A 14,053-nucleotide genomic window follows, 5' to 3' on the forward strand; every position below is an offset into this window, starting at 1 on the left:
CATATGTCCTCTTGTAAGGGCAAACAAGATGCTGCCTAATCTTGTTTGCCACTTTGGTCTCTTTGTCTAAGGAAGGATGTTTTTGCTGTGGAGGGAATGAAGCAAAGGATCACCAAACATTGCCAGGATGTCAGGGCTATTGCACAAAGAGAGACTGGGACAATTGGGCTCATATCTGTGAATTTAGAAGAACAAGAGGAGACCTCATTGAAACATCTACAATTCTAATGGCTGACTAGATGCAGGAAGGATGGTCCTGATGGTGGGGAGAGTCCAAGACCCTGGGATAAGGAGTGAGCCACATGGAATGGACGAGGAGAAATTTCCTCGCCCAGAGAGAGGCGAACCGGTAGAATTCTCCACCACACAAGGCAGATAAAGCCAAATCAGGAAATTATATTGAAGAAGTTTGATATAGTCCTAAAATGTTGAAAGCGGGAACAAAATACTGAATTTGGATGATCAGCCATGATCGTACTAAATAGCAGAGAAGGATCAAAGGGTCAGGTGCCTACTCCTGCTTCTGTTTTCTAGGTTTCTATTTTTCTGTGATCTGCTGAGTATTTCCACATTTCACTTTATTTTAGGCTTATGGCCTCTGGTTTGTGTCACACCCACAAGTGGAGGCATCTTCCCTTTGACTATTCCATCATGATCACCCCACATGCTCTACGTTTCTAGAGAAAATACCCCAGGCTGCCTGGTTATAACCTCCCAGTTCTGGGATCACTCTGGGTGACCTTTGTTCCAAGGGCCTTGGCAGGTCGCAGTGCCATGCACACTCCGAGCAGTAGATGGCAGCATGGCTGTTTGTTGGAGACCTGTGATACAGGCTGCAGTCCCTGCTGTATAGTGCACTGCTCACAAGGTGAATGAGTGGGAAGAAGAACGAACTTTACCCGTCTGTAATTCCTTCAGGACGATGTACACGTCAAAATTATTTTGCTCACTATAGAGTGTGAAGCATGCTGTTTAAATGCAAATCTCTCTTTTTAAACACTAGTATAGAGATTTCATGCAGTTTGCACAGTCGGTTGGTGGCTTTATCAGGATTGAATCCAACTTCTGAAAGCTAATTTTAAACAGCGCTTCTGGCAAATAACTATCCCATTCTGTGAATGCACTGCCATTGTTATTTAGATACCAGCACGGTTGTCACTTCAGACTTCAACGTTCACCATGGTGGTTTTGAATGATTCAATAATTTTCATTGGGCATAATATTTGGTCTGTTCACATTCCATGAGAAGGTTAATCAATGTTTTTCTGAGACACAGACATGAGAAACTATGTATCCGCCCATGACCTTGAACAATAAACTCTTTTGAGTGCTTTAGCATCAAAGTTACATATCAATTGGTTACGGTTTCCCTCCTCCCACTGCCACATTGGCTGAAGTCAGGTTGGCAAGAGCCTTGCTCTGTGGCCTTTGTCCTGTGCAGACAGGACCACACAGCACAGATTCCTCTTGGCCCCGAGGAGGCTGTGTGGGCTGTGAAAAGCTCTGGCCCTGTGGAGGTTGTGCTTCAAAACAAGACGTTGAATCCAGCAGCTATGAAAAAAGCAGTTTACACCCAAGCTGTGACTTTGTTCTGAAAAGAATTAACGGTGTAGATGCGATGGATGGTCACAATCTAAGATAGAGAACATAGATTTAAGGTGAGAGAGGAAAGATTTAAAAAGGACCTGAGGGGAAACATTTTGCAAACAGAGGGTGGTGGGTATATGGAACAGGCTGCCAGAGGTAGTGGTAGAGGCAGGGACAATTACAATGGTTAAAAGACCTTTAGACATGTACATGGATAGAACAGAGTTAGAAGGATGTGGGCCAAATGCAGGCAAGTGGGACTAGCTCAAAGAGACATCTCGGTTGGCTTGGACAGGTTGAGCAGAAGGACCTATATGACTCTATGCCTAAGGACATATCTCTGGATAAGGATAATCTCTCTTTTTAAACACTGGTATAGAGATTTCATGCAGTTTGCACAATCGGTCGGTGGCTTTATCAGGATTGAATCTGACTTCCAAAAGCTAATTTTAAACAGCACTTCTTGTGAACAAGTATCCCATTCAGTGAATGCACTGCCATTGTTATTTAGAGACCAGCAAAGATAAGGATAATCTCCGGATAAGGGGCTAGCCATTTAGCACAGAGATGAGGAGTAATTTCTTTATGCTGTGTGCCTTTGCAACTCTCTCCACCAGTCATGTAGGGTGATCATATTGAAACACAAGGGGGCATAGCAGGGTAGATATCAAGATGTTTCCAGTACTGAGAGAATCTTAAATGTGGGAGCACAGTTACAAAATACAGGGGTGGCCATTTAAAACAGATCCATAGGAATTTCTCCTCACAGGGGGTGGTGAATCTCTGCATTTCTTTATCCCCAAAGAGTGTGGAGGCTGGAGGAAGGAGATACATTTCTGGAAGATCAGGGATAGAGGGCCATGGGGACCTGACAGAGAAGAGGAGCTGAGGCCTAGAATGGTCGAGCAGGCTTGAGGGGCTGACTGGCCTTCGGATGCTCCTATTTTCTAATGTTCAGTCATTGAATATAATCAGAGCTGAAATCAATGCACTTTCTTTTAAAACTTAGGGAATCAGACTCTTGGCTGCAATACTCTTCTCCCTGCTGATATTCATCATGAACTCCGTTCCTAGTTGTCCTTTTGATTGGTGTCACTTGCTCTGCCTAATGTGGCTGCAGACCCCCAACATCCTCAAACCTGGCACCTCCCAACCCAGGAAAATGCTAAAGGTGACTGGCTCTGTGTGAATCGGGGTAGCTTCAGAATAAGTTTCCAAATCTGGCCACCTCCAGCCAATCAGCAGCATCCCACAGTAGTCAGCTCCACACATTCTTTACACACTTCCATGTAAAACAGTTTGAAATGAGCTATCTCACATGTAACATCAACTTCCCCAAGGACTTACTTCTGAAGTGTACTCCCTATTATTACATACACACAAACACTGAAGCCAGCAAGCACAACACATCAGCTAATCAATGCTTGTTGCTCTGTTTGAGGGTGGGATGTTGACCAAAGCAGCAGCCTTCTGTTCTTTGAGTATTATGTACAATGGAGTAAATGTTGACAACTTGTGACCAGAGGCGGGACGATCGGAGGGCAGATTTCAGCAAATTGGCAAAACGTATAGTTGTTGGGGGAAGGGATGCAAAGAGAGTTTCCTTTAAATTCGGCATGTTATTGTGACCTGGAATGCTCTGCCATAAAGTGTAATGAAAACAGATTCAGCAGAAACTTTCAGAAGGGAATTAGATCTGTAAAGTAAAAGAAATTTCCACGGCTGAGGGAGAAGAGGAAGGGAAGCACTGGGACTAATTGGATAGCTCTTTCAAAGAGCTGGACAGACACCAGGAGCCAAAGAATATACCCTGAACTTTCCCATTCCATGAGAAAGGAGATGGGAAGCATTCAAAGTCTCGTCTTCAAATTTCACTGGATAGTTGAGAGCTCAAAAGTGACTATGTGCACAGAAGCTCTAGCAGATTACATCACACATCCTCAGTTTAATGCTGTAATGAAAATTGCCTCCTTACCCAGACAAGAACTGCACACCTACATCAGGCGCCTCTGCCGACTGAGCAATGGAGTAGATGTGGGCAAACGTGTCTTTAAACCAGCGCCTCTGACGATCGATTGGTGTCTCTAATTTCAACAAGATAATGAACCTTTTAGAAACAAGAGTCAGTAAAACCTTTGCATGCCTGCACGTTCTGCAGTCACAAATGTATATCTCATGTATCCAGGGCTACGGGGAGAAGGCCAGGATCTACAGCGGTGAACAAAAGCCTACTATAAGCTAAAGCAGAGAAAAACTCAGCCAGCATCAGTGAAGATTCCTGCTGCCCTTCTTGAATAAAGATAACACCTCTGATCTCCTCGTTTTCTGGTGCCTCACCTGTGGCCAGCAAAGATTTAAAAATCTGTCAGAGCCCCAGCAATTTCCTCCCTTGGTCCCATTTGAGCCTGGGATTCATAGCATCAGCCCTAAGGATTTATCACCCTTAAGCCCACATACTGGCTCAAAGAGCTCTCTGCTGGATACACATTAAAACTACCACCTCTTCTACGCCTTTCACATTGAGGCGAACCCAGCTAATATTTAGGAATTCCCCCATGACTTGCATCTCTCCGTGATTTGTCTACACATCTGCTCTATCTCCTGCTGACTTTTATAAGGGCTGTAGTAAACTCCCAGGAAAGTGATTGCCTCCTTTTTGTTGCTAAACTCTATCCATATGACCTCATTCACCCAGAGGGTGGTCAGTATGTGGAATGAGCTGCCAGAGGCAGTGGTTGAGGCAGGTACGTTAACAACATTTAAAAGGCACTTGGACAGGTACATGGATAGGAAAGGTTTAGAGGGATATGGGGTAAATGGGACTATCTTAGATGGGAACATTGGTTGGTATGGACCAGTTGGGCTGAAAGGCCTGTTTCTGTGCTGTACGACTCTAAAATGGAAGACTGTTCAGAGTTATATTCTGAGCAGATGCAGTCTACAGAATTGTCTGAAGCATTACAACTGCAAATTCTGACCATCTTGCCATCATTATAAAGTCCAGGTAGTTTTAAAAATAGATGTTCTTCATTAATGAATGTAAAACTAACCACTTTTTGTGTTAGAATACTATAGAAGTGTAAACACAAGTTTCAAAAGGTAACTTTTTCCTTCACAAAAAGTGCTGGGGGAACTCAGCAGGTCAGGCAGCATCTATGGAGAGAAATAAACAGTTAACGTTTTGGGCCGAGACCCTTCATCAGGAATCCTCCACTTTCTGTGTGTGTTGCTCCAAATTCCAGCATCTGCAGAATCTCTTGTGTAACTTTTTCCTCATCAGTTTTCCATAAATTGTCTTGGATTGGCTGAATTTACTTGCCAATATGTAAACCAACCTAATTTTCATTTTAACACCTTGTGACAGAGTGAAAGGTGAAACTGACTGCAAAGTTACTTGGTAGGTACTAGTTAGTTATGTACCAGCAAGGCAAATAAGACCAGAGAAATAAAATTAGGGTTATTGTTTGTGAACAGTTTATTCAGTAACATTATTTGTGAATTATTCAGTACAGTAAAACTATGATAATCTGCCATCCAATGTTCAGAAACCCTGCCAGCTTACTCATTAATCCTAAATGTGAGCCAGGGGTACAGAGTGCAAGTGAGATGTGCGGCCGGAGCTGAGGGTTCAGAGTGTGGCATGGACCAGTTTGGGACTATGGACCAGGTGTACAGCCAGAACTGGGGTTGCAGTCCAGGATGCTAGGGTCAGGAACGTGGCTAGGTTTGCTGAAGCCAAGGTCCAAAGAACTTATATATTTCCCATCCCCTTTAAACTCAGAGCTCACAGGGAAATTTATTATACTGCTGCGTAACATGTAAAAAAATACTTTTTGGGTGTTAGTAAGAATAACATCCAATTGTCCATAAAAATCTGCAGGTCCAGCACCATGGATTATTGGTTTTTGCTTTATATCTTTGCATCAATATGCTCATCGCATTACATTTACTTTTACTTAATTTAGGCATCATTTACATTCTATCCTGCAAGAGGAACTGTAATCAAAGACGAACAATCACAACATGCTTCAATCAACTAATATTGAAAAAGCTCCTGGAACACTTAACACGGGGGTAACTAGAGAAAAACAGTATGAATGGCATGTTGATAAAGGAAATATTAGGAGGGATGGTCAGAAGCCTGGGTAACAAGGCGAGGAAGTTTGTGAGGCAGAGGGATATAGAAAGTGAATTCTAGAACATGGTGCCGAAATGGCAGAGATTCTGCAGGCAGAGATGAACACTGCCAGCTCACCGCTAAGATCCAAATAAATTGATGCATAATTCAGTGTGATCCTTCCTATGGGATCTTTGAGGAATTGCTGGAGGAATCCTTCCCAGCAAGCCCAGTCCCCGCCCACAAAATCTTGGAGCCCAGGCAAGCTACATTGTCAATCAAATCAGTCTATAGGGTGATGGAAAGGAAGTATTAGGGCCTTCAAGAGGGGACTGGGTAGGCACTGAAAAGAGAAAACCTCCAGGTTATGGGGCAAGAGCAGGGAATGGAACTGACAGGATTGCTCTACCACCACTTGGCACAGACTTGATGGGCTCCTTTTGTGCTGCAACATTTCTGTGACTCTGAAGTTGTCAAAGACTGCTTCTGGGGAAGGGAGGAGAGAAAGGGAGAAGGGTGCGGGGAGCACCATGGAGGATGGAGAAAGGAGGACGAGGAAGGGATAGATGGAGACAGGACGGTGGAATGAGCAGGGGAGGGTGGGAAGAAGGGGGAAAATAGAAGGAAGGAAGACAGTGTGGAGAGAAAGAGAAAGGTGCAGCAGTAATACCATCTCTTATTTTTGAAATTCAGGTGTTGGCAGCTCACAAGTTCTTTTGGGATCAAAATGAAAATAAACACTAGCAAGTTGCTAGTGAGAATTTCCGCCCAACTAGCATATTCTGTTGAAAACACAGCACTTCGGTTATGACTGTCACTCTAGTAATCCGCTTGGCCAACAGTAACAGAAGGAGGAAGAGGAGAATTAATTCCTGCAGCAAACTTGTGGTTATAGAAAAGAGCGGCACAGTGTGTCTGACTGGATCATCACTTCAAAGAACCAGGCTAGACACAGTAGAACAAATGATTTGATACCCTATTGTATGGCCATCTTCAAAAGGAAATAGTAGCAGAGGGGAGAATCATTTTTACGTTCTCCAGGATAACCTCAGAATGCTGTTACATAGTACGTCTGCCATCTTTTGTTTTACTTTTGTTTACACAGAATGGTAACAGGCCCTTCCGGCCCAACGAGCCTGCGCCGCCCAATTACACCCATGTTAACCTACTAACCTGTATGTCTTTGGAACGTGGAGGAAACCGGAGCACCCGGAGGAAACCCACGTAGCCACGGGGAGAACGCACAAACTCCTTACAGACAGTGGTGGGAATTGAATGCAGGTCGCTGGCGCTGCGATAGCGTTACGCTAACCGCTATGCTACTGTGCCGCCCATGGTGCTTAAGGTGCTGATCTCCATCAGTCAGACCTTTAGCCAGCTGAGTGAATCCATCACAACTTTTCTTAAATCTACAAATTATGGCACGGGAAGATTTACACAAGTGGTTCCTGCTCACATGGTATGGGTCTAACTCTCTCCCCAGGTCTAGCCACTTCAAAAGTAGAAGATGCCAGTCAACCATAAGCATGCTGTAATGTAATTGATCACAATCCCACAACTTACGGATATCAGGCATTGGCAAAGATGCTGTTGCCTGTTCCACCAGGACTAGCAATAACCATTGTGGCAAGTCAGTTTAATTGGGAAAACAGAGGTACTGGGAGAACTCAGCCAGTCAAGCAGCACCTGTGGAGAGAGAATCCAGCTAATGTTTCAGCTGGGAAGAACCTTTATCCGATGATACAAGTTCTTCCAGCATTTCTATTTTTGTCTTTGAGATTCCAACATCTGCAGTTTTATTTGCTTTCATTGGGGGAAAGAAATCCCATATTTCAATAGAAGTCGCTGCTCTGTCCACTACCAAGCCAGAGGGACCTCTTGAAGCCGTGGTGTGTGGTTGCTAGGACCGTTGCAGAGAACGTTTTCTTTTTCCTCATGATGTAGGAAGCAGTTTGGCTCTTCAGATCTATGCTGGGTTTCAGAACAACTCCACTTCCCCACTTATTTCCCTGTAACCTATTCTCTCATATGCCCATTAAAAGTAGCTGTTAGCGTAACGCTATTGCAGCGCCAGCGACCGGGGTTCAATTCCAGCCGCTGTCTGTAAGGAGTTTCTATGTTCTCTGCGTGTCTGCGTGGGTTTCCTCTGGGTGCTCTGGTTTCCTCCCACATTCCAAAGACGTACTGGTTAGGAAGTTGTGAGCATGCTATGTTGGCGCTGGAAGCGTGGCGACATTGGCGGGCTGCCCCCAGAACATTTTAAGCAAAGATGCATTTCACTGTGTGTTTTGATATACATGTGACTAATAAAGATCTTATCTTATCTTCCCACCCCATTTCTCCCACCACCCATCCGCACCAGGGGATATTTACAGTGGCCAATTCACCCAACAGCCAGCATGTCTTTGGGACATGAGAGGAAACTGGAGCATCCAGAGGAAACCCACGTGGTCACAAGGAGAATGTGCACACTCCACGGAGACAGCACTGGAGGTCAGGAATGGAATCCAGATATCTGGAGCTGTGAGGCAGCAGCTCTACCAATGTCACCAATGTGAATCCCCTGCGGTGTACAGTTGGGTGGGAGGAGGATCAGGGAAGAGTTGATGGGCACGTGAGAGGGAATAGGTAGCAGGAAAATAAGTGTTGGAATGGGAGTGATAGGATTGCTGAGAGCTGCACAGGCTTGATGGGCCAAATGGCCTCCTTCTAATGTCATGAGAAAGTATAAAAATAGAAGAACGTGATCTTTGTTTTCTGCCACCAACTCGGTTTCCCAGTTCTATCTGCTTCGCTGTCAGAGGTGGAGGAAAGTCACTCTGACCTAATAATAAAAGACTTGCATTAACACGACTCCTTTCTAAAACCATGGAACATGGACAGGAGCTTCACAGGCAGTTAAGTATCTCTGAAGTGCAATTACTTAGGCTCTGCACTTCACCTGCCTTTGTAAAATTGCCCCTGGTGGGCCCAGCTTCTGCTCATTCCTCAATGACATGTGGCCACAACACTCACTCTCCTGGATGGCACGATCCCTACCCCTCAGTCCATCCAAACCTTTGCTGCCTGTCTCCTTCCACAGCAGCCTTGTTCTCTCGTCATCTGCTGCCTCCCGATCTAGTTAAACATCCCTTCAATGTTAACCAGTCCGTGGTCTTGTCTGCCTCTCCAGTCCAATAACCTTCTGAGATCGACCTTGACATCTTGCGATATCTGATTTCCATTGCCGCTCCTTTGATGACCGTGCCTTCAGCTATGGTGACTGGAGGTTCGAGAATTTCATTCCTGTGTCACCTTTGTTCCAATGCACTAAATCCTCCCATCAGGCTTTTAGTGACCTTTCCTAATATCTGCTTAGGTTGATGTCAAATTTTATTCAATGGCCCTCCTGTGCTCTGGATGTTTTTATGATGTCAAGGTCCTACATAAATGCAATTTGTGTTTGTTATTGCCTATGCAATTACATAGTTTATTTAGTTCCTCGGAAATCTGCAGGGTCTTAATTCTTACCTATTGCTTTGCACCAAAACCCTGAAGTCAGATGTGAATCAGACTTATTCCCGGTAAACTTACCGGGAGAGAGGTGTGGGCTGAGGACTCCTGCAGCCACATCGCTGGTGGTGTGTGGAGAGAACTCTTCTGCAATCACAGTAACGGAGCAGTTAGGAACAGTCTCGGCAACACACAGCGCAGTGGACAACCCCACCACACCGGCACCGATCACAGCAACCCGGACTTCATCCATGATCTGGAGGGGGGGGGGGGGGGGGGGGGGGGACAAATGCATTAACGTTCACTCCAAGGATCACAATTACAATCCCCAAAACAACAAATGCAATCCAATAATAAATGAAAATCAAGTGACTGTAGCTGCTGTAAATCTGAAAGATGAATTAGATCAACAATCTGGTAGATCCGTGGCTCCAGTTACTGACTAGGATTTTTTTGTTAAAAAAAACATCCTGGTTTATTTAATTATTTAAAATTTTGCCCCGAATTTGCATGTCTGGATCAGTGGTCCAGAACTATTATTCCTTCATAAGCAGTTCCCTTGGGATCGAGGACAATCTGCTTCCATTCTGTGCCTTCTGAAGCAATTGATGACACCAACATGTTAACACAGTCTCCTCCACAGTTGGGGAAGGTGGGGTCTAATGGGGTGGGGGGGGGGGGGGGGACGGTAGCCTGTGAGATGGCACATTCCTTCCACTACACAACAACTTCCATGTGTGCTCCAGAATACATGTCTGTTAGTCCACTAACAACCATTTTGTTACCGTGCCCCTAATGTCGGGTGAAATTACTTCAAACAGCAGCACCATTCACCTGACTGTGGTGCTCAGCGATGAAACAGCAAAAAGATAAGGCATTCATGAAATAAGATAAGATATTTATTTATTAGTCACATGTACATCAAAACACACAGTGAAATGCATCTTTTGCACTGCTAAGAATGTGCTGGGGTCAGCCCGCAAGTGTCACCACTCTTCTGGCGCTAACATGGCATGCCCACAGCTCCTAACCTGTTCATTTTTGGAATGTGGGAGGAAACCGGAGCACCCAGAGGAAACTCAAGTAGACACGGGAGAACGTACAAACTCCTTACGGGCAGCAGCGGGAATTGAACCCAGGTCACTGGCACCGTAATAGCGTTACACTAACCGTATCTTATCTACTGTGGTGCTCAGCAATGGAACAGCAAAAAGACAAGGCATTCATGAAATCACAGAATGACAGCAAACTCATGAAACAGGAGGAGATCATTTGGCAACTTGTTTCAGTGCCCTCAAGCCCTGCTCTGATTAGTGCCATCTGAAGTTCTGGCATAGTCTTTTAGCTACCTCAGCTAATAGAGCAACACTTCCCACGTTCATTTTAACCACCTTTACGACTTTCCCTGATACTTTTAAGGATGTGCGGACATCCGTTCTGTTCCTCCACACATCCCAGCATTGTGCTATTTATTGCAATTCCGCAGCCTTAGTGCATCTCCCCAACTGCATTCACACACACTTCTCTGGATTAAATTTCATTTGTTACTTCTCTGCCCAACTCACCGTATCTTCCTGCAGTCTAGAGCTTTCACCCTGTTATATTTGTATCATATCTAAACTCCTTCATTATGCCTGCTACACTAAACCATTAATAGAACCTACAATATGCAAGGCACGGAAGACTGAGTCCCGTGGAACTCCACCGTGACATCTTGTCAGTCGCAAAAAGATGCGTCAACCACTACCTTTTGCTTCCTGCCACTGAGTCAGTTTTGGATCCAATCTGCTATACCCCTTTGGATCCGATGGTCTTTTACTTATTTAACCAGCCTGCCATGTTAGACCTCATTCATCAAAAGCCTTTTAAGAATATGTGCAGACTACATCAAAAGTAGTGCCCTTATCAACTCTCCTTGTTAACTCCTCAAAACCCTTCCATCAAGTTAGTCAGATATGAAAATTTTTTTTAAAAACTGCAGATGCTGGAAATCTGAAACAAAAACAGAAAATCATGGAAAACTAAGCAGGCCAGGCAGCATCTGTGGAAAGAGAATGTTTCAGATCTATGACCCTTCACCTGAACTGGGAAACAGAAAGACACCAATCAGTATCCAGCAGGAGAGAAGGTAGAACAAAGGACATGGCTGTGTTAGGAGACATGGAAATGGCTTAATAGCAGTTCCGAGCAGACTAGACTTGCTCCGATGATGAGACATTTCGCATAGGTGCCTCTGAAACGTCTTCTTTCTTCCTGAACCGGTGCTTCCACTCTACCACAGTGGACAGAGCCCTTGAAAGAGTCTCACTGATTTCCCACACCTCTGCTCTCACCCATTCTCCCTCAGACAGAACAAGAACTGAGATCCCTTCCACTCCACCAGCCTCTTCATTCAACAGATCATTCATGGCAATTTCCACAAGCTCCAACAAGATTCCGTCACTAGACATGTTCCCTTCCCCTTTCAACATCTCACAGGAATCGCTCCCTTCACGGATCCCTCTTCTGCTCTTTTATCCCTGCCTACCAGTCCCCATCGTATGGCATTTTCCATGCAATGGCAGGAGATGCCACACTTGTCCATTTACCTCTTCTGTTTCCACAATCCAGGACACAAACGTTCTTTCTGGGTGAAGCAGCAATTTACTTGCACTCCTTCCAGTCTAGGGTATTGCGTTCAGAGTTCACAATGTGGCCTCCTCTGCACTGGGGAAAACAAATGTAGATTGGGTGACGCTCTGAGTTTGAAGCATCTGCACTCAGAGTGTCGGAATGACCTGGAGCTTCCTGTTGCTCTGATCTTTCTATGTGATTTCCTGCACTGTTACAACAAGACCCAATGCAAGTTCAAGAAACATCACCTTATCTTCCACCTGGGCATGTTGAAGCCTTCCAGGCTTAATATCGAATTCTCTCAACTTTATGCCTGCCAACCTTCTTTCTTCCCCTCTCTGTGTATAGTCTGGCCTGCTGGACATGTCCCTGTACACCAGAACAACTTCAGCAACATATTACTCAGTCATAGGAGTCTAACCTTATCCCAACAACCTCTTTTCTCTAGCAGAAGAGTTCTTCTGGTTTCACCAACATTTCTCTGCTACCTTATTTCTCTCTCAGTTCTGATGAAGGGTCCCACATCTGAAATGTTAACAGCTTCTCTTTCCACAGATACTGCCTCACTTGCTTAGTCTTTCCAGCATTTTCCATTTTTGTGTTTTTACCTTAATCACGTCGGCTCAGTTTTTCTCATCCTACAAGTTAAGCCTAGTGCACCGAGCCAGTGCCACCACGTTACCAGTAACAACTCCTTACACAGACCAAGAAACTTAATGGGCTGATAACCATCACCATTAAGCCATTCTGACTCATCCTATCACAATGCTCTCTTTGTTTTACACATCCCTCCTCCATCTTTTCCTACTGAAAACTAATTTGCATCTCTCTCTTTCCCAGTTCTGATGAATGGTCGCAGATCCAAAGTGTTGACCATTTATTTTTTCTACTGCCTGACCAGCTCAGTTTTTCCCAGCATCTTATGGTTTAGTCAGACATGACCTTCCTGAAACCGAATTCATGCTGACTGCCTCCGATTAATCTGTGCCTTTAGCAATGAAGCTTTATACTGCTCCTTGGAACTGAATCCAACAAATTTCTGGTCAAGCTAACGGCCTGCAATTCCTCAATTTCTCTCTTCCTCCCTTTTTAAACAATGGTACAAGGACATACCGAGTCCTACAAACCTCTGGCACCACTCCAGCAGCGGGGAAAGATTAAGACCTGCTGGTCAGGGGTTCTTTCCCTGCTTCTTTGGACTTGGTGACTCATCCATTTTCAAAGATGCTCTCTTATCCAAAGTTCACGTGTTCCCCTCAACCACAACACAGTCCTTCTCTTTTGAGACACAACTTATTCATTAAGAAGCTTGCTCACTTACTCTGCCTTTATAGGGAACCCATTTGGTCCCTATAAGTCCTACCTTCTCCTTAGTTAAACTTTTGCTTTTTATGTATTAGGCTGACACAGTGGCACAACTGGTGAAGCTGCTGCTTCACAGCTCCAGCAACCAAGGTTCAATCCTGACTTTAGGTGCTGTCGATGTGGAATTTACACATTCTCCCCATCACTGTGTGGACTTCTTCCAGGTGGTATTGGTATATTATTGCCACTTGTCCCAAGGTACAGAGAAAAACTTGCCTTGCATACTGTTCATACAGATCAATTCACTACACAGTGCATTGAAGTAGTACAGGGTAAAAATAACAGAATACAGCGTATAGTGTCATAGCTACAAGGAAGTGCATTGCAGGTAGACAATAAGGTCAAACAAGGTAGATTGTGAGGTCAAGAGTTCATCTCATCGTACAAGGGAACCGTTCAATAGTCTTATCACCGTGGGATAGAAGCTGTCCTTGAGCCTGGTGGTACGTGCCCTCAGGCTCCTATATCTTCTGCCTGATGGGAGAGGGGAGAAGAGAGAATGATCCAGGCGGGAGTGGTCTTTGATTATGCTGGCTGCCTCACCAAGGCAGCGAGAGATATAGACAGAGTCCATGGCGGGGAGGCTGGTTTCCATGATGCGCTGGGCTATGTCCATAACTCTCTGCTGTTTCTTGCAGTCCTGGGCAGAGCAGTTGCCGTACCAAGCTGTGATTCTTCCAGATAGGATGCTTTCTATGGTGCATCAATAAAAATTGGTGAGTGTCAAAGGGGACATGCCAAATTTCTTTAGCCTCCTGAGGATGTGGAGGCACTGGTGAGCTTTCTTGGCCGTGGCATCTACGTGGTTGGACCAGGACAGGCTATTGGTGATGTTCACTCGACCTCAGCACCACTGATGTAGACAGGTGCATGTGCACC

General features: G+C 44.9%; 1 protein-coding gene across 1 annotated transcript in view; it reads right to left on the bottom strand.

The window, feature by feature from the left end:
* ddo (D-aspartate oxidase) overlaps positions 1–14,053 on the bottom strand; it is a 44,655-nt gene that overhangs the window by 27,294 nt on the left and 3,308 nt on the right. The window contains exons 2-3 of the mRNA XM_052024896.1: positions 9,278–9,452; positions 3,563–3,671 (exon numbers count right to left, since the gene is read on the bottom strand). Coding sequence (XP_051880856.1) covers positions 3,563–3,671; positions 9,278–9,449 — 281 coding nt within the window. The 5' untranslated portion in view covers positions 9,450–9,452. The remainder of the gene's footprint in view (positions 1–3,562; positions 3,672–9,277; positions 9,453–14,053) is intronic.

This window comes from Pristis pectinata, chromosome 10, assembly GCF_009764475.1.
Source record: "Pristis pectinata isolate sPriPec2 chromosome 10, sPriPec2.1.pri, whole genome shotgun sequence".
NCBI lineage: Eukaryota > Metazoa > Chordata > Chondrichthyes > Rhinopristiformes > Pristidae > Pristis > Pristis pectinata.